The 19,599-nt window shown below is 41.6% G+C and overlaps 1 protein-coding gene across 6 annotated transcripts in view; it reads left to right on the top strand.

Annotated features, from left to right (window-relative positions):
* The window catches only part of KIAA1549L (KIAA1549 like), a 143,331-nt gene that overhangs the window by 81,186 nt on the left and 42,546 nt on the right, over positions 1-19,599 (top strand). For all 6 annotated transcript variants that reach the window (XR_013930966.1, XM_080405834.1, XM_080405833.1 and 3 more), the window contains 3 exons: positions 3,494-3,684; positions 7,507-7,634; positions 18,381-18,559. Coding sequence is in view for 5 of the 6 variants with exons in the window: in XM_080405834.1 (XP_080261960.1) it covers positions 3,494-3,684; positions 7,507-7,634; positions 18,381-18,559 (498 nt within the window). In the remaining variant the exon portion in view is untranslated. The remainder of the gene's footprint in view (positions 1-3,493; positions 3,685-7,506; positions 7,635-18,380; positions 18,560-19,599) is intronic.

Consider the following 19,599-nt stretch of genomic DNA (forward strand, 5'->3'; position numbering starts at 1 on the left):
TGTTTTCAGTGGTGCCATCCTGTGTGTTCGGATGCCAAAAGTCCTGTACCAAGGGGACTGGCAGAGCGGAGCTGCCTGTTCATTGCTGCAGTCCTGTTGCTGCTGGGAGTAGCAGGAGGCTGCAGGTCCTCGCAGAGCAGAGCTGCCTGCCACGTCCCTCCGGAGGCTCCGTCCCGTGCCAGCGGGATAGGATGCACGAACGCAGCACGGAGGGGTAATGAAACGTTTAGCCTCAAATATCCTTCTGTAGCTGGGGGAGGTGATGTGACATAGCAGCAGGATTGCTGCCTGCGCCTGGTAATTAAGGAATGACTTGTTTTGTTGTAACAGGCTGAAGGCTACGTAACTGAAGTTTAAAAAACGACCTCTCGTACGCAGTGTAGTTCAGAATATCTTTCTTGGGAATTGTGTTGCTGTTCTGAATTACCTTAGCAGTCATGGACATCTGGACTGAGTTGCAGGGGAAAGGGACTGTTACTATTTTTTTCAATTGGCTCTCCAGTTGTAATATTAAAAGTAGGCTAAATTCAAATTGGTGAAATTCTGGTGGGAATTTATTTTAATGTTCTTCCAATGCTGTTTTTATTTTAAGCAACTGTTTTTTACCTTGGGGTTTTGGATAGATGTTCGCTTTTACCTCCCTTGCTTTCTAATTCACAGCATGCTTTTTTTAAAAGGCTGTAATCTGATTTGTCACCTTTCCTTTCTTTTAGAGCATGAAAGAGCAAGCTTGCAGGTAAACAGAGATAAGATCTGCAGTCTAAGACCCGCAAGCAAAAGCAAATACTGCAGGCCATGAGAAAACAACCACTAACAATTTGATAAAGGGCATGGCAAAAAAAAGATCAGATGGGAGAAACTGCCGATGTATACGTGTAGAGGGGAGGGACCAATCATCCTTTTTGCTTTTTGTTTTTTTTCCTTCTTATTTTATTTTTTTGCTTTTTTAAAATATCAATGTCTTTTTTTATGATCATTACAAGGAAAAAAGTCCTGGAAACAACCCCCTATATTCAATCTGCCCCTTGCCAGGCAATGTAATTTAATGGTCTCATCATTAATTTATTATTTCAAAAACAATATTGAAATCCCAGTCCTTAGGTCTTTCTCAGTATTTTGGCTGTATGGGACATCTATGCTTGCAGTGCTTCAGCAGTGCCTGATCATGATTTAGCCTTGCCAGTTCCCTTCAGGAGTGGTAAAACCATCTGCTCCTGTGGGCTTTTACAGAGCAGGGTTCCAAGATCAAATTTTATTTAACACAATATGTCCGCTGATGAGGATGGCTTTTTCAGCTCTTCCTTTAGTGCACTTTATTACTAGAGATGGTGGTAAGTAGAACTCAGATTAAAATAATCCTTCATTTTCTCCCTTTGGCAGATCCGAGCTGGGACTCTGCAGAGTTCTTTAGTAATTCTTATGTTCTGCTGCTTCTGGTTTGGTTTTGTTTGGTTTTGTTACTTATTAAAAAAAGAAAATTAAGATAGGAAGTATAAGTTGAAACTTCTACTCTTTCAAAGGCATGGAGGGAGAAATAACTGATTTAATCAGCTTTTCTCTTTTGTTACTTTTTTTTGCAGAATATCTGGGAGGGTCTTGACTAATACAGAGGATAAGGTCGCAAAGCATCCTTTTGGTTAAAAATATTACTCTCTAGGCTGTAGGGCAGCAGTTCATCCTAGCTGTCCTTTACTTAGCCTCTGCTTCCGCTGTCTTAATTCCCTTCTCTTCCTTCATTTCCTCCCTTTGTAGCTAATTTGGTGGCTGCTTTTGTGGTACCCTGCTTTCAGAGGAGGGCAAGCAGAAGGCTCTGTCAGGGGCGATATCATCATGACTTGTCATGGGGTGGTGATGGAAAATTGGCATTTCTCTGATATGTTGCAAGTCCCATCGTGGTAATGCGCGGAGACCTCTGCTCTCCCAAATCAGCATTAGCCCAGCTAGTGTCATCTTAATTCAATGAAGCTATTTCCAGAGGAGTGAAGTACAGGAGCACATTAGAAATCATCAGCCTCAGTTCAAACCGGAGATTGGAAATGCAATGCAGATCCCCATAAACAAAAAGCATGTTTTGTCTTGTTTTAAAAACCAGAAGACAGCTCCATTATTTTCAGACTGAGATCGCCTATGAAATGCATCTGTATTTATAGCTATAACCCAGATTTAGTAAGGGACAGAACAAGAGAAAATGTTTTTTTCAGAGCTCATCCTTTTTCTGTGCCATCAGCAAATTTTTTTATCCAGCTGATTTTTTTTCTGGAACCAAAATATTCAATGACAACATGACAGGAACCTGAGAGAGGCTATTCAGTTATTAACTGTCTAATTCTATGTGTTTCCCAAAGTATGCTTGAGGGTTAAAATCACTGCTGCTCACCTTTGAAGTGTTTCATGTTGCTTTTTTAGCATTCTGTCAATAGTCATTGTACTTCAGGAAGAGCATCTTCCCAGGTTCTGGTAAATTTATTCAATTTAGTGTAGCAAGAACATTTTTATGTATTATATTTTTTTCCAGAGGTGGTCAGGAATTTCTTTGAGTCATTTATTTTTCATATATTTTTTCTTTTTTTCTGATAGAAAATGCAGGTTGGTTTTGTGTGGTTTTTTGGTTGTTTTTTGTTTGTTTGTTTCTGGTTTTTCCCCCCCTCTCCCTTTTTTTCTTTCTTTTTTTTTTTTTTTTTTAATTCCCCCAATAGAAAATGCAGTTGGGAAATTTCAGTTTGCTAAATTTTTTATATTTTTTCCTTAAGAGAACCTCGCTTTCCGTGGCTGTGTTGCCCAGAAGGTGTATGTTGGTTCTGCTTTTTCCTTGCAGAGGCAGCAGGGAAACCCTGGTCGGGCTTGGGGGAAGGAGAGGCTGGGCACACGGGCTCGGCTGCCTGCCTGCAAGGCTTCTGCAAATGCCACTTCCCAGGAGAAACAAGTGAAGTCAATAACAACCTTCCCAGTAGGCAACTTGCAAGCCAGGGGAAATATAATATCACTGATCAGAAAAAAATCCTTTCCTAGAAAACGTTGCCCATGAAACTTTGATGCGTACCTTTTACATGGTCTTGATTTGGAACAAATTACTCCCATTCTCTTAGGAAACACCTGATTTGTGTCAAAGTTTTCTATTTGCTGTATGGTCTTATTTTATTCCTGCGTAATTTTTTCTTCCATATGCTCATTCTTCCGTTGTCTGTTAAAGGGATTTCTAGGAATGTTATGGTAGGATAAGAGAGGGTAGCCAAGATCAATTTTGTACTTACTGGTCATGTTTAAAATATGTGGAATGGAATTAAAATGTGTGGAATTCCACATATTTTAAACATGTGGAATTGGTTTGTTTGGCACTCATATAGCAATCTACATATTTTTACCTGTCACTTACGTAATTAAAGAAGTTAAGGGTAGTGGAAAATTTTATATTGAAGTGGAAATTATATATTAACATATGACACATGCTTGAAATGTCTTTTTTTTTTTTTTTTCCTCCTGTTTTTTTTTGCAGCCAGTACAAGGCTTTGACTATGCCAAGCAACACTTAGGTCAGCAGGGAGCTGAAGATGAGGTTTTACCTGTAACTCAGGAGACTGTTGTACTTCCACTTCCAGTTAGAGATGCTCCTGCCTCCCAGGAGAGAGAAATTACTCAGGATGGGAGCACCATCAAAACCGCCAAATCCAACGAAACGAGGAAAAGGTACGGTCTGGCATGTTTCCGCACAGGGGTGGAATAGGGTACATGCTGCTGGTTGCTTAGGAAGAAGCTGTAAGGTTTGGCACCCAGGCTCTGTGCGCGGCAGATGGTTCCTCCATGATGAATTCTTGGCATAACGCTGGTCTGTGCTGGATGGGTAAGATTACTGCAAAATACAAGATAAAGTGAAGTCTTCACAGATTGTAGGGGAGGTAAATGGGAAGTGGCTCTCACATGCGTGCTGGTGTTGTACAAGAGAAGAACCCAAATGAAATATGGGATCTGGAGCACAAACACCAATCATGTCTGAAATGAACCCATAGACAGGAGCTTAGACACTGTAAGTTGCTGTAGCTCCACTGACAGACTCTGCCACTCCAGAGTTGGAACCAATGTCTTCATCAGCAGAAAGGCAAACCCTAAACATCCATTAAATTTTGGAAGGCCTTTAGATCCAAAGCATTTACAGCAGGACAAAACTTTTGAGAGTGTAAGAACAGACTACATAACATCCATGTCTGGGCTAAAGTGTCCCAGGTTTGCAGTTGCATCGTAATAAGTCTACAGGGTTGTGGGATCACAGATTCAAGGTCCCCAGGAAGCTACCTGCCTCTTTGTCTTCTCCAGTGCAGGGTCAAATATACCCCTGCCTTTATCCCACTTTTTTTTAAAGTTTTCCAGTGGTGGGTTGATCACAGCCTCCTCAAGCAATCTGTTCTTCACTGCCTTTCCCGTTAGGAATGTCTACCCTAAACCATCATCAGAATAGCTGAAGGTCATGATTTCTCATCTTGGTCATCTCAGGCAAGGGAAGTAGATTATCCCTTTATCCTAGCTGCTGTGTGTGCTTCAAGTTCATTTTTCCTTGTCTCGCTCTCCTTGAAATTAATTTCAAGCAGAGGATCATCGACATTTTATTGTGGAAGAATGATACTGGAGGGAAGAGAGAAAAGTAAAACTGTTACGTAAGGAGCCTGAATAGGGGTAACAGTTGTCTAATTTGCTGACATTACATGGTCCTTGCCTCTTGAAGGGACTTTAACTTAAGAGTATCTGGCTAGTGCACAGAAATTCTATAGAAAATCAAGTCCTCATAGCTGAGTCACCTTATCTTGTACTTTGCACAATGATATTTGCCCCTCTGGAGTAATGGAAACGTTTGGAAACCTTGGCACAATATTGCTGCATGCCGTGACAGGGATGCGCTGGAGCCATCTGCAGCGGTGAGAGGTGCTGCTCTGAAAGGAGCAGGGCTGGAGGACTTGGTGCTGCTGCTTGTCGTGGCAGGTAGACCTCCCCGTTGGTCATAAGCTGAGGTTTTCCCTACAGAAAAGTGGGAACAGAAGGATCCTGAGCTGGCGTCTGGTTTGGCATACTTTGCTGGTTGTACAGTAAATCACTTGGAATATGGAGAAAGTTGTCTGCGGGGTGTGCCAACAGAGGAGTAAGCCAGCTGAGAACTCCCCCGGTTCCTGGCTTCACTGGGTTTGGTGTAAACTTGTTCTGCCCTTAAATGTCAGCACCTTGTGGTTGACACCGTAAATCGCTTGACCCGCAAGAGTCAGGTTGTGTAGTCTGTGTGAACCAAACAGCACTCATCCCTTTGGGAGTCTCCCACCCTCTGATGAACAGAGAAATGGAAGATGGCCATGACACCGGCTGGGGCTGCTGGTGCTGGTAAAGTTTTGCAGGAATTCTTCTTTAAAATATTTTGAAGCCTTTCCAAAGCCATGTGTAAATACATGCACAAAATGTAAACAAGCCTTACTAATTAATCCTCTAACAAAAGCGATTAAGCACTTCACTATCCATTGAATGAGTGCAGAAATCCCTCTCTGCTTAATCTGCGCAATTTTAAACAAACATCGATAAGCGAACTTGATCCAGGAATTCACAGGGAAGTTGTTCTCATTATAAAATGTGTTGAACCTTGGTGCCTTTCTAAGCAAATAACTCCGAGGTAGTTTTGCCTCCTTCAGGGTGATTACTTGAGCGAGTGAGAACATGCGGAATGTTAGCCTTTTTTCATTCCCAGGAACTGTGTCTGGGGATGGAGTTTAATGGTTTCTGAAGATGAAGAAATATTTCTTGACCTTTACGTATTTGCTTTTTCATCCAGGATACTTTGCAGCCTGGAAAGGTCAATTTAAATCAGACTGCCATGAAGTGGCTGATAAGTGATCAGAATATCTTCTCTGATATTACCACTGAAGGCAACTTCACAGTTAATAATCTGATGGCCACTTAAAAAAGAATGAATATTTTGATTAGCGGTAGCAGAAATCATAGCGCAAGCTACCTGTGGTCACTTCTTTTCTGTGTTGGCAGCTGGAGCAGAGTTTCTGCAGGTGTTGTTCTGTCCCTGGATGATTTTTTTTAGTAGGCTGGGCTTAGTCATTAGCAGTGACAGATGGGTTTATAGGGGAGAAACGCTGCTTTTCGAGACTATTTATTCTCAGTTGAATTTCACAAGAAAATCTTCAGGCTGGGATGAGCTAGCTGGGTTCATGCTGAGTTTTTCTAAAGCCCTGTAGCTGGAAAGAGCCTGTCTGAAATTATATATATTTCCACCTAGGCTGTCTTCAAAAGAGAGTCCCTGAGAATTACTTCTCTGTCCTTTCCTGTTCTGACCACAGTAAATGGCCTCCACTTACACCAGACAGGGCAGTCAGAACTGGAGGTAAAAGAATGTTTCAGGCTGGCAGTATAGTACTGGCAATAATTTACAGGATGGTTTTTACAGTTGTTTTGCTTTAGTACCATTTTCTGGATATACAGCCACTGTGACAGCAAGAGAACTTGATTTGATTTTTTTTTTTTTTTTTTGCTCGGTAAATGGAAGTCCTTGTGACTGAGTCCATATTTTTCACCAGTGCAACCTCTTTACATTATCCTGCCATTGGCCGTGACAATTCAGCACAGACTATGGATAGGTGCTGAGTAACTATACAGGTCCTGTAGGTCATTTTCATGCCTGTTGTGGCAACTTTCACATGTAGAAACAACCTGACACCATGCCTGGATGTGGAGCAGCACCAAATATAACGTTTTTTACTTTGGCCTGCTTTTCCCAACTTGTGCATTAGGAGTGATTTGCCCATCCCAAAAAGAAGAGGACTGGTGCTGGGACCTTGCTCCCAGTGCAACCCGGAGTTACGCTGCTCAGTCTGTCCTTGCTCCTGGTTGGGGCTGAGCGCCTGCAGCGGTTCTACTCTGCCCTCCCTCCTCCCCCTGTGCGGGGACCAGTTTCAGGGCAAGGATATGCAGTGGCTCAGTAAAACAAGCATTTTCTTAGGGGATTCAGCAAATAACAGTGCTGGTCAACCTGGGTTATGTGCAAAAAGAAAAAAAAGGAGAATTTTCTTATTGCATTGTGTGTGCGTAGGTGTAAAGCGAGTGACTGAATTTTGCACTGTGGCTGCCAAAACAGCGGAGCCTAAGTGCAGGCTAAATAATAGAGGAATTAGTTTAGCCATATATACAAAAACAAAGGTCTGCTTATTTTAACTGTATACATGACACTGAATTGGTAACAGGATTTTTTGTCCTCTGCAGTGCTGCTTCTGTCATTGTGGGGGTTGTGCATGAGGAGCAGTTGCATTCGGTGCCCATCAACCCTGAACTAATTGAGAAGTCGTGTTTTCTCCTACTGTCGCCCTGTGCCTGCCTTTACTATGTTGCTGTGTGCAGTTTATATTCTGTCTTCTTTTGGTACAAAATCAGACTTGAAAACTCAGTGATGCAAACTGTGTGAACGAAATAACCTTGAAATGAGGTTTATAAGGAAGAACTCACATCCTCCCTTGTTGCTATGGTTACTTTCAGCCGGTCCCCGAGTCAGAATGGCTCCATCATCAGCAATGGGTCGGGAAAGCCCAGCTCCAGCCGGAGCTCCCTCCAGAAAGTAATGGCACCACAAAAAGTGACAAAAGATGAAGGAAGGAAAAGAAACGGTGAGAAGTCTTTTTTGAAAGATGCTTGCAGTCGCCCCTGTGGCTGTGCCCACACAGGGCACTGGCTGTATTGAAACCATCTTCCTATACCTTCAGCAGTACTTAGGCATTTTCTGTTTGTAGCTGGTTTATTGTTTTGTGGGTTTTTTTCTTCTTTTTTTTCTTTCCTTTTTTTTTTTTTCCCTGCTATAACTGTTTCTCAGTCTCATGTGGTACAGTATGCTGTTTGCTCTTTGTGTGGGCCTTTGCAAGTTTTCTTTATTTTTTCTTTTTTTCTTTTTTTTTTTTTTTTTAAATACCAGTAAACTAATGAAGATGTGATGCTGCCTAGTAGGTGGACGGGGTTTACAGCTTTTTTTCTGTGTAGAGCCCTAAGATATTAATTTGCATTACTGCTGTTGCTAAGCTGGCCCAGATCTGATGAAGATGAATTAATTAGGTAAAAACTGATTTGAGAAAGCATGAGGCATCCAGAGCCTCAACTTTCTATCTCTTATCATCCTTGTCATACTTTTTGTTATTAACACTGTCGGCTTTTCCTGCTGCACCTAGGATGTTACGTTGGTTGTCTCTTTACCACCTTGGTTGATGGTGGTGACCTTGTGACTTGAGATGTATCAGGAACACCTGATGAGAGTAGAATTCAATCTGCTTGCTTCTTTGCCTTTCTTTTGTCTGTTTTTCTGATTATTTCTCCTGAGTTATAGCTTTGCTTCTATAGCTGTGTTTTCCATATGAATAGAGAACACTGTGGCTGAACCAATTGATCGCTTCCCTCTAAAGGGAGGGAATTAAACTGGATGTGGTCTCATCAGATTCTGTCATGAATACAAGTCCATAATTCTGCTTTGTTAAAAATGTAAGTGTGGATGGAAGGACTTGGGTAAAGAGAAAATCTTAGTATAGATCTCCTTTCTCCAGTAAATCACCTGAGTAACCTCTGTGGAGCATTCTGATGGCAACCCTGGCATCGCATCATATAATCTCTTGATGATTGTTATGACTAATTCTAGTCATACACCAAGGCTTTGCTGCTTTAAGAGGAATACAGTGCAATATAGACACACATACAAAGCACCAGAGATGGTCTGTACAGCAAAATCATACGGTGTTTTTTAAGCATCCTCTGTTCTTTCCATCCATGTACCGTAGAGCGTGGCATCTTGTGGGGACCATAGAACTGATACAACTGCAGTACTCTGTTTTTAAATAGCTTCACTTTCTGCACATCTGCAAATTCACACAGAGAAGTTGTTAATTTTCTTTTGTTATGTGTTTGTCACCAGTACTGTTTTCTTCTGACAGACCTGTCACTTTACTGATTGCTCCAGACCTTAATAAGTATTCTGACTGGTCTTTCTCAGAGGCCTTTTTTTTCTTTTTTTAAATAGACAGCAAAACAGTGTTTCATGGTTCTAACTTTCAAGGATTATAATTATTTTTTCACTGTTTCAAATTTAGCTTGTTTTATGAGATAACAGCACTTATGGTTTCCAAAATTAAAAGCTGTAATTCATGCTGGTTTTCTTTTTTCCTTCCCTACCCAGGAAAGCCAATATTCAACAACAATGTCAGGTGATGTTTAAATATGTAGGCAAAATAATTTAGTGAGCTTTTTTGTTTGTTTGTTTTTGTTAGATTTAAAATCCTCAAAGAAAATTGGTAAGAACTTCCAGTTCCTTTGTTAAAGGTTTGACTGACACCTAACATCCTTTCTTCTGATCTGGGCTGCAGTTTCTAGAACACACGTGTGCTACTTAAACCTTTCAATGTAGTATAAAAGCATACTGATCCTTTATTTTAAATATTAATTTCAAGATGATTTTAGCTTCAACTTTATTTGATAACAATAACTATGCACTTTTCAAATTATGTTGGAAAGCTTATAACTTCTTTATTTATGTCTGTCTTTCACCATCTCTCTTCTGTCTTCTGAAAAAAGCCTGAATAATGATGTTACTTCATATGGTCAAAGTGCTCCTTGTTCGAAGCAGCTGAATGATTTGTAGTTCTAGCACCACAGGGAAAATATCTTTAGTATATACTCCATCCATATGGTGGATTCTTGCCATTTGTTCCTACTGCGTGCTGGCATCAAGAGCTTGAGCTCCCATGGCAGAAAGGAAGAGCAGTGTTTGTCCATTTAAAAAGTAGTAGTCGATCATACATAGAAAGTACAAAATAAAAAAGAAAAGCTGTTTCTGTCTCACTATTCTGGCTTTGAAGGAACCTGTGCATGAAACTCCTTACCTGCGGAGCCCTCCTGGAAGAGCCTTCAACTCCTTCTGAAGGAACTGCCTTTACTTGACTGCCATGGCCCTAAAGGATCACCTGGCAGTTTCCAGGCACAGATATGAAAGGGAATAAATACATTGTTCCCTGGTAAATAGATGGGGACATCTTAGCTGTAGGCGCATCTTTTAAGATCTGTTGAGGAGAATTTGCATATACGATCCTTTCGGAACAGCTACTGAGAAGAAAGATATGATCGTGGGAGATGAAAAAGCCTCCCTATTACCAGAATTATGGAGCTGTCCCCACGTTTATTCTCATACACATGTGCAGATGTGTTTTTGACTTTTGAGTTTTGCAATCCCAAATGCCTATTGAAATCGAAATAAAAAAAATCTAATCAAGGCACACATTACTTTTCATCACAGAGCTTACGCTTTGTTCCCCAGTGCTATGAATACAAACACTACTGTGATCACTGATATTTTGTTCTTTTCGAAGGGTTTTGCCTTTATCCAGTGTGATTAGCATCAGTAGAATGCTGGCTGGTTTTCATTCCAGTTTAAGAAAGAAGCTGCTTCTCCTGGTTGTTTGCCTGAACCTGCTCCAGCTCCCCAGCCTGGTTGTAGGCTGACACATCTCATGCGCATGACAGCAAAAGCAGCCACATATTTTCTTCTCTGAAAATCAGCATCTTAAAACTGGAATGAATCCCTTGATGGTCACATGTTTGATTTGGGGACTCCAAGTTAGAATGGCTCATTAGTTGCCATAGTTACAGACCAATTTTAGATTCTATTTCTTGCTGACATTTAGTTGCACGGAAAATGACAGCACTGGATGTTACCTCAGTACGTAAACTCTATATGGCTTGTATCAAAATTGACTCCAAATGGAGTGTGTCAGGGCTGCGAATGAACAATGTGCAACCAGCATGGACTGACAGGCTTGGCTTGAGGACCTGATCTTTTGGAGGATCAGGAGAAGTCTTCAGCTGAGCCTTATTTCTATAGAAAATACCAATAAAATACCTACTTATGTTAAAGAACAATAAAGATTGGTAAGGTAATTGCATTTTTTCCTTTTATTTTCTAACAGAAAACACTTGTTAGTATTTTAATAGGAAATTTCTTTCTAAAAGTTGATGAGTTCTGCTTTCGTTTACTTTAGGCACCTGAAAAAAACCCCAAAAACCCCCAACCTTTTTTTAAACGTGCCCAACTGCACCTGTTTAGAGGACTGTGAGATGGATGAATCAGCCAGCAGAGGTAGTGGCAATTTCCGAGATGGGTTTGTAAGAGAGTGAGGAAGAGAACGACAGGATATTAGCACTTCCACCTGCTGTTCTATCAGGCCAAGCATCATTTGGGGAGAAGAAAATGGCTGAATGCACTCGTACTTAAAGAACTGTAGCAGCCTACAGTAAAAGCTTTCCTTTCACCAGCTCCTCCGAAATTAAGTCAGTGAAAGTTATGTGGGTTGGTTTTTCCACCTTTAAGTGCTTGCTCTTGCAACCTTCTCGTTAGCATGTTTGGGAGGGTGTGATTACTTGTTTGTTTTGAGAAAGACAAGAGCTTTAGTTTGCCAGCAGTTCTTAATGAAGCATGTGACTCACTGTCCTTTGGGCTGAGAACTTGAATAGTTGAGCCCAGGATTGTACTTGAACCTGATCATCACAAAAGAACACGCATCACAGGTGGAGATGCACAAGCACCTTTCTCAAAGAGTCAAACTTCTTTTTCTCCTTCTACGAATCCCAACTGGAATGCTTCTTCTCATCTTCCAAGCATTTGGACATTGTCTTTAAAAATAGGTGTAACTTTTTAGAAGTCTTTCAGTGAAGGGCCTCACTCCTTTTCAAAATATCCATCTTTAAGACTCTGGTTTTCTCTGTCCAGGCAAAAGCTGTCATATAAATTTTTAATTCTCTTTTCCTTCTGTTTTTTTTTTTTTTTTTGTAGGAATATCTGAAAGTCAGGTGCCTGCAGGAACAAAGTACTGGGGAGGAAAACTTGGCTGTATTATTCGCTTAGCTAAAATCAAAGGGATTTTTGGATGTAACTCAGCCCAACTATGACACGCTGCCGCCTTTACTCTACAGAAGTGCAGACCACCGGTTTTCACAGGCTGATGTGGCAGCCTAGCATCAGAGCCAGCTTTTCTGAATTTCTGAGCAGTTGTCTGTAGAGACTCAAATTAAACCGAATATGGCACCAGCAACTGAATCCAGTAGCAGCGATGCAGCAGTCTGCTTTGACAGTTAGCTAGAGGATCTGGTGTAACTGAGCAAACATCCTGCACCTGCTTTTTCTGTGCTGGGTGGGGTGAAACTCAAGTTAGGCTGGGAAGGGGCTTCATCTTGCCAAAGTTTGGTCCTTTAAAATTGGCTTCCTAATCTAACCTAACCGGGTAGGCTCTCTAGTGACTTCAGAGGGTCACAGCTCACTGGGACAGTCCTCTCTGCTCTGGAGGTACTTGCCTCTCCCTTTCCAGTAAGGAAGGAACCCAGACAACTGCGTTGGAGCGCATGTGCACATCTGCAGTGAGATGATTACCTTTCATGATGCCTGTGTCTGAAAGGCTGAGAAATCAGAGTGCTAGGAAGAGTTCATGGTGTAGGGAGAGGACTCTGTTCTTTTCAGTATTCATTGCCTCATCCTGAAGTATTAGCTTCATTTGCCCCAGAAGGTGTTAGTGGGGATCTTGATCTAACTCTTTACCCCCTCACAGTAAACTCTTAGGCTTTTCTGGGGTAATTTCCTGACATGTAACCATAAGGGGATTATAAAGAAGAATGAACAAAATCCACTTGTTCAGCTGAAATCAGACTTATTGGCACCAGCCAATATTCAATTCTTTCTGAGCCTCCCAGATGCTTTACATGTTGATTTTTTTTTTTCTCCAAAGATTTCAGCTTGTGCGACATAGCCTAATGTTTCCACACACTGCTTCCATTTCTTCCACTGTCTTGTGTGTGTGTTTTAAATATAGAGAGCACAGTGACCCTGTTAGCATCCTGCTGGTGACTGTTCTTTCAGCTGTAGCCACTGCCATTTCTTGCTGTTTTCGCCACTTGGTTTTGGTTTGCAAGAGGCAGCTGGGTGTTGTAACCTATTCTGTGAACTTCTGAGCTGCTTCACGCTCCTACAACAGCAAAAGATGCCGGTGCTCCACTGCCTCTTTCCCGGGAGAGAGAGGGAGAACAGCAGCAACTCCAAGCTGTTCATGCCACGTGAGTGGGGCCACCCGGGTGCTGTATTCACAGGCATGGTAGGACTTGCATAAAGTCAGTGGAAAATACTTGGTTTGGCCACTCTTAAGTCAGCATGGCTAATGCAGCTTGCTTCCCCTCCACCCCCACCCCCCTCCGAGCCCACCCCCCTCCAAGCCAGTCTTTTATTGCTTTTCTCATGGCAAGAAAACACCTTATTCTGTGTTGCTAAGGTGGCCGTTGCAGCAGATCTCTGAAGCAGCCAGGATCTGCAGGTGGTTGTGCAATTAAGTATTTCTTAATTCACATCTGCCTTCCCCTCCGGATGAGCTTTACTCTGCCACTAATTGAGTCTGACAAGTTTTCATCCAAGCAACGATGCAAAGAGCGTGTAGATGTTCATGCCATCAGATCCAGTGGCAGTCTGGATGGTTGTGACTTTTCACTAACGTCAGCATTGAAGATGACATATGTACAATTTCTGCAAAGCTTTTTAAAACTCATAGAGTTTTATTAAAGAAGTGGCTTTTGTTAAGGTTCTCATGCCTTCCCTATCTTCTTTGTGTAGTTGTCATCCTTGTCAGGTAAATAATTTTTTTTTAAATTATTGAACATGCCTAGGATGGTATTACAGAAGTGCCAGCCGAGAAAAGGGGACTGTGATGGATTCTCTACAAACATTATGAAATACACAGGCTCCTTTTGAAAGACTTTGGTATTTGAATTGATGAGGCAGGTGTGGCTGGAGGAGAAGACATAACCACAGAGAGAGCTATCCTTGCTTCTGCTTATAAGGACTTACATATAGAAAAAAAATAATCTATATAAATATCTAAAAATAGCCTTATATAAAAAATCTATATAAAATTTCACTAAAAAAGTGAATGAAACAAGCAACTAATAGACGAATAGACACCCCATGTATAAGGTTGTATAAAACCCCTGCATATATATGCATAAATACCAGTTTAGAGATCTCAAGCAACCTGCTCAGGTAGCTCCTATATCGGGCTCTCAGGCACATCCAGGACTGCAACAGCTCAGACACATGGCCTGGCACTGTGTATGAGAAAATAATATCCAGGAGGAGGTGTGAGCAGCTGTCTCCTTCTCTGAAGGTATAATACTTGTGCTATTCATGAATTTAAAAATTAAATTGCGCTGTCTCACAGCTGGGTGTAGTTTGGAAAGGGGGTGTGTGTGTGCACAAGTATGTTCTCTGTTACACTGCAGTTCTTACAGAGAGGTATTTCAGTCTTGAATAGGTTCAGATACTGATGTTGGGAAACTTGTATATTTTTTTTTAGGCTCATAAACTCCTCCAGGAGCATGCGCTTCGTTAGTGATGTAAGAGCTCTTGTTCACACCTTCCTGGAGATAATCAGCTAACAAAGGGAGTGATTTAGATTATGTAAAAAAAATCTGATTTTTTTTCTATATAGAAACATTTTCTCTAAAATTAAAATTATTTCCTAATTATTAATTCACATTCAGGAGCTAGGATTTCTGTTTGAAAAACTGATAGGCAGGCTCTTTCCTAAGGAGATCATCCTTTAGATCTGTGGTATAGTTTGCTCTTTGTCAAACTATAGGTATATACTATAGGTATGGTTACAATGTTTGCATTCCCTTGAATGACCTGAGAAAAGGCAGAGCACGTCTACCTGTGTTTCTCAGGTTTTGGCTTTGTTTTTCTCCATTGATATCGTTCTTTTTCTGAGGACTTCCAGAATTGATCAAATGGTTGCCTCTGTGTGGGACAGCACGTATCTTTCTTTCAAGTATTTTGCCGTAAGGTTACCTGATCCACAGGTACTTTAAATTTCCTTATTCTGTGTTTACAGATAAGTATTTCAGCTGTTTTTTTCCCTCTTCCAACACTTTTTGACTGGGCACAGGGGAGGAAAGACAAGGTGGAGGGAAAGAGAGAGAAGTCGTCTTGTGTGTGCTTTGTAGCGAAACCTTAGGCTGACAAAAGTAGAACTTCTATTTTTTTGAATATAAATTATTAACTAGATAAAATAGAATATTCCACCAGTGGCATGAGCGGGCAGCACCACCTGCTGGCATCGCCGGCTGGAAATAGAGCAGAGCTGCACAGAACTGGGAGGCTAGCATCCCTGAAGCAGCTGCAGTCCTGCAAATCTTGTATGCTAACAGCTGCAGTGATGTGGAGATAAAGCTTCAGCGCTGGTCCTGCTCTTGAAAAACCCAGTGCCACGCTGATCTTCAGTGCAATTGGCACTCAACCTGAATAAATGATTGCTTTGGATAGATCTTCATGTACTTCAGTCACAGGAAGATTAGGAAGAGTAATTCAATCTCAATGGATCATGTGTCGTGTGGCATGAGATATCTTGCACAAGACATTTCAGAGATAGAAAATCACTGTTAAGGAGGTGATTAAGTTGGGGTTTTGCCCATTTCTGCTGCTGATCTTCTAAGTCTCACCATGGGTGCACGCAGACAGTGCAAGCAAGACTAGAACAAGGAATCCATAGTAGTGTTGGTATGCATCTGCTTAAAAACACAGATTAAAAGCATTGCTTTAAATCTGTGCTCCTACTTCTGTTAAGCAAGTGTCTTACTGTGAGTGACTATAAAGAATATCAGGGTGATTTTCTGAAGTTTCCTGCACCCATCGGTTGCTCACCCAGCTGAGGTGTTTAGATGGTGAACTGGCCCAGGGCAGGGTGACACACCAGAAACAAACCCTTCAGGACTCCCAGTTTTCTCTCAGCTCCCTTTGATTTGTTTTTTAAAGTTTAGAGGTGGCTATGGTTCAAATGTGTTATAAGTGCTTGCTGTAAAATCTCTCAGAAAGAGATGGGTGGGAACAAATACTAAAATTCCCATAGTACTTGCTCATGGTTCACTGCCAACACAAACTATAGTAGTGTGCCAGTAACTGCAGATCACAGACTATCCACCGCTCATTGGTGAAAAAAGGGCAATGGAAAAAAATCCCTACTTTTATATTATAAATGCCAGTTAATGGACACATGTGAAGCTAAGATGGAATAGACTTCCAATTTTTAATCCCATTTAGCTAATATTTCCATGCTGATAGCACTGCAGCGGATGCAGATGTGCTCACCGACGAGCAGGCTGACGCCGAGGGTGCTCTTTGGTGTTAGCACACCACATCAGAAGTAGCTGTCACCTGTGATTCCTGATTCTCTTTGACCTTAATTTTTCTTTGAACCAGAGGAATTTGGTTTAATTAAAGAAAACTCTCGGTTTCTGTTCCTGAAATGAGGCCTGGGCAGACCCAGGTGTCTCTGGCTGGTGGTGCTGCCTGTGGGTGCCTTCGGATCGCTGCTGTGGTCTCAGCAGGCGCAGTCTTTCTGGAACACTGGGGTGGGAATGGAGCTGCACCTCTTGGTGCATTCTGCTTTGAGTAGGGTATGCAGAGGATGTTTGGAAAGAATCATGTTTTGCAAGTCGATGCTTAGCCAGAGTTTTTGGGCACACTTGGCTCAGGCAAGTGCTGAGACAGGCAGCCAAGGTGAAGGGATTCCACAACTTCTTGGAACTTTCCGGTACCTGGAGCACTGGTGAGATACTATCCAGGCTCACCTGAGCCGTAATCATTGTGAGAGACCATCTTTGGTGAAAAATACAACTCAGACAAACTTTTTTTCTCTTGGACATAGTTGTGTTGCAATGGAGGTACCTTGTAAGGGCAGTGTGGAATTTTCAGCAGTGAATTACAGACAGGAGCCACCTTCCAGAACTGCATCTGGTGACTTACGTAAGAACTGAACCCATTCAAAATGTCCCCAGGGCAGAAGGTCCATGCTTCGCTTTTATACTCATTGCAATGTAAATGCCTTGCTGTTCAAGGGCAGTCTGTGACAGGCAAGGATCTCTTCATTCATCTGATTTGGCTGGTGTCCTGGTCGTCGGTGGGACTTTGTTTCAGGGAGCCAGGCTTGTGATGCACTCGCTCTGGTGAGCTTACCGAGTCAGTGTTTGAACAACCCCAGGAGCGATCAGGGGGTTTTAGACCCACTAAAGACTCTATCCCATTTGGACAGTTCTGTGGAGCCAAAGGGACAGTATTTAATGACAGTGATTTAACCCAAGTCAAAAGCTCAGGCAGTGTCAACTCCAGCCCACACTAAGTACAAACCAAAAGATAATGAGCTTACTCAGTGGGTTCATATTTTATGTTACCACTGTCAAATATTTTCTTGCCGAAATCATTGGCTAAACTGCTCAATATATACAAGTCCATTGTAATTTGTGCCATGATTAAATATTAAATCAGTGTTTATTTTCAGAGGAAATAAATTTAGAGCAGACCTCTTTGTTCTTCGGCAAAGGATCTCTGCTCCTGTCAGTCAGGAGATGGAGCAAACATTCTTCCCTTTAATAACATAATTATTCAAAAATGTTTGCAAGGATCTCTTTGTAGAATTTGTGCTCACACTTTAGAGTCACTCTTTTATTCCAAAATGAGGTTAAAGGGTTTAAGATTCAACAGCTGGCAAGGTGATGCAGGTTTGCAAACAACATGGGGAGGAGAAAGGGCCTAACTGCGTTGAAAGAGCTGCCCATTTATGTAGAAATCTAAAACTAAAATATATCGCCATGCCATTTAATTTTAAGGATTTTTCAGCATTTTTTTCAGAATTTTTCTCCTGCCTTTTAAGAAATGGTAGCAGTTTAACTTTACAGCCACCTGCAGTACTGCTTAGGAAAGCAAAATAAAACCCCCAAAACCACCAACATAAACTTGGACACCATCGGTTTTTTATGTATGTTTTTAACATACAACAGTAATGCTTTCATTATAACAGATGGCATTTTTAACATTAATAACCTCTGCTAAAATCAGTAGGTTTGTTTTTCAAATTTTGAGAATGCCCATGCTCTTGCAGTATAAAACACAAAAAAAGCTGCACTCTTGGGTTAGTTCAGGTATGACTGCTGATGCCTTGGCATGTGTGTGTTTCCATGTCAAACCTAGCAAAAAAGATGTACTTTGGCTGTCATTGTCGTTTTCATACAATTTTCTGCATCATTCTTTTTCTCTTTTTTTTCCACCTTATTGGCACAGGTTGGAAATCCACCTTTTTTGGGGTTGTGCCAGATAATCCTTGGAATACATAATGTTGTTTATAATCTAATGGGATCTTTTTCCAGTGTAAAGGTCTCCCAGGTCTGCTCCTTGGGTGTACTGAGCACATTATTAATCTAATGTTCACTAATGTTAATCTATACGCTTGCTGTATTTCACCTTGACCATGCAGTAAAATATCTGCATCTTTATGCTGAGTAAGTTTGATGTGCTTTAGTGCCTGTAAGCGATGAAGAGGAAGGAGGCATTCTCTTTGATAATATTGCCAAATCTGCCATTGACCCCTTCGACACCTCTTCGGGATCCGTACAGCTGATAGCTATCAAACCCGTGGCACTACCTGCTGTTCATGCTGCATCAGATCGGAGCCAGGAATCTGCCATCGTTAATGGAGAGGTAAGGACTGTCTGCTAACGCCTCTAGCTGTTTCCTTGGCTACATCCACAGGTGGAACACTCTTAAGCCTGTTAGAGTTGAGGACTGGTAGAAGCTTTTTTTCTGTATTCCTACCTTCCCGATACCCTTCTATTATATTTATTTTAATAAAACGAGTAACGAAGGCAGAGAGTGGAATAAAATCCTTGTCTGCATGAATTCTGTCTCTGAGCCACATAAATGTATATAGATCATCTGGGTGCCAATCTGATCTTTGTATACTGAGGAATAAATCTCATTCGGAGCAGGAAGGGGTGCAGTAGAACCATGGCTTTGCGCAGCCTGCACGCAGAGGCTGCAGTTATTTCCTGGGAACAAGGTGGCACGGCACAAGCATCTGATCCAGGTGCTGGACAAAGTCCACGCAGTAGTGTACCTGCATGATTATTCATGTTTTGATGTAGATTTAATCAAGACCGCTACATTTACAAAGGACTGAGGTTTTTATATACTTGTTAAACATGATGGGGACAAGCCAGGGAGGTGTCTTGTTTGCAAACTCACACTGCAACAGTCATTTAAAGATCAGCCATGATCTCTCTGATGCTGTTTAAGAGCCACAGGGAGGGCTGCTGCTAGAGACACGGTAAAACACAATGTCTTCAGGCTTCCAGTGCGGGCCTGGATTAGAGCAATCTGTCGTGCTCCATTTAGTGCTTGCATTTTAAGCTCTGATGTGCCACATAGTTTCCAGACTCGGAGGAATGCTTATTTAGATTTCAGCATCGATTTTCTGTAAGCCAACGGAATGGCACTCCTGGTGCTGTGTGCTGTCTTGTATGTACGTTTCTTGAAATTTGTGAGAAGACTGTAAAGTTTGTCTCCAGAAGCACAAAGCCCAAGTAAGTTGCTCATTTCCATGTAACTGACAACCTGAAACAGGAGAGAAAGCTGACCGGTACCAAGTCAGACCAAACACCCTTTTATTTAAGGATTCAGTCTCTGACAGGGGCCCATAAAAGATTTGTAAGGAAGCATATAAATAAAAGGAACATATGATG

The sequence above is a fragment of the Falco punctatus genome, assembly GCF_963210335.1.
Source record: "Falco punctatus genome assembly, chromosome: 10".
Lineage (NCBI taxonomy): Eukaryota > Metazoa > Chordata > Aves > Falconiformes > Falconidae > Falco > Falco punctatus.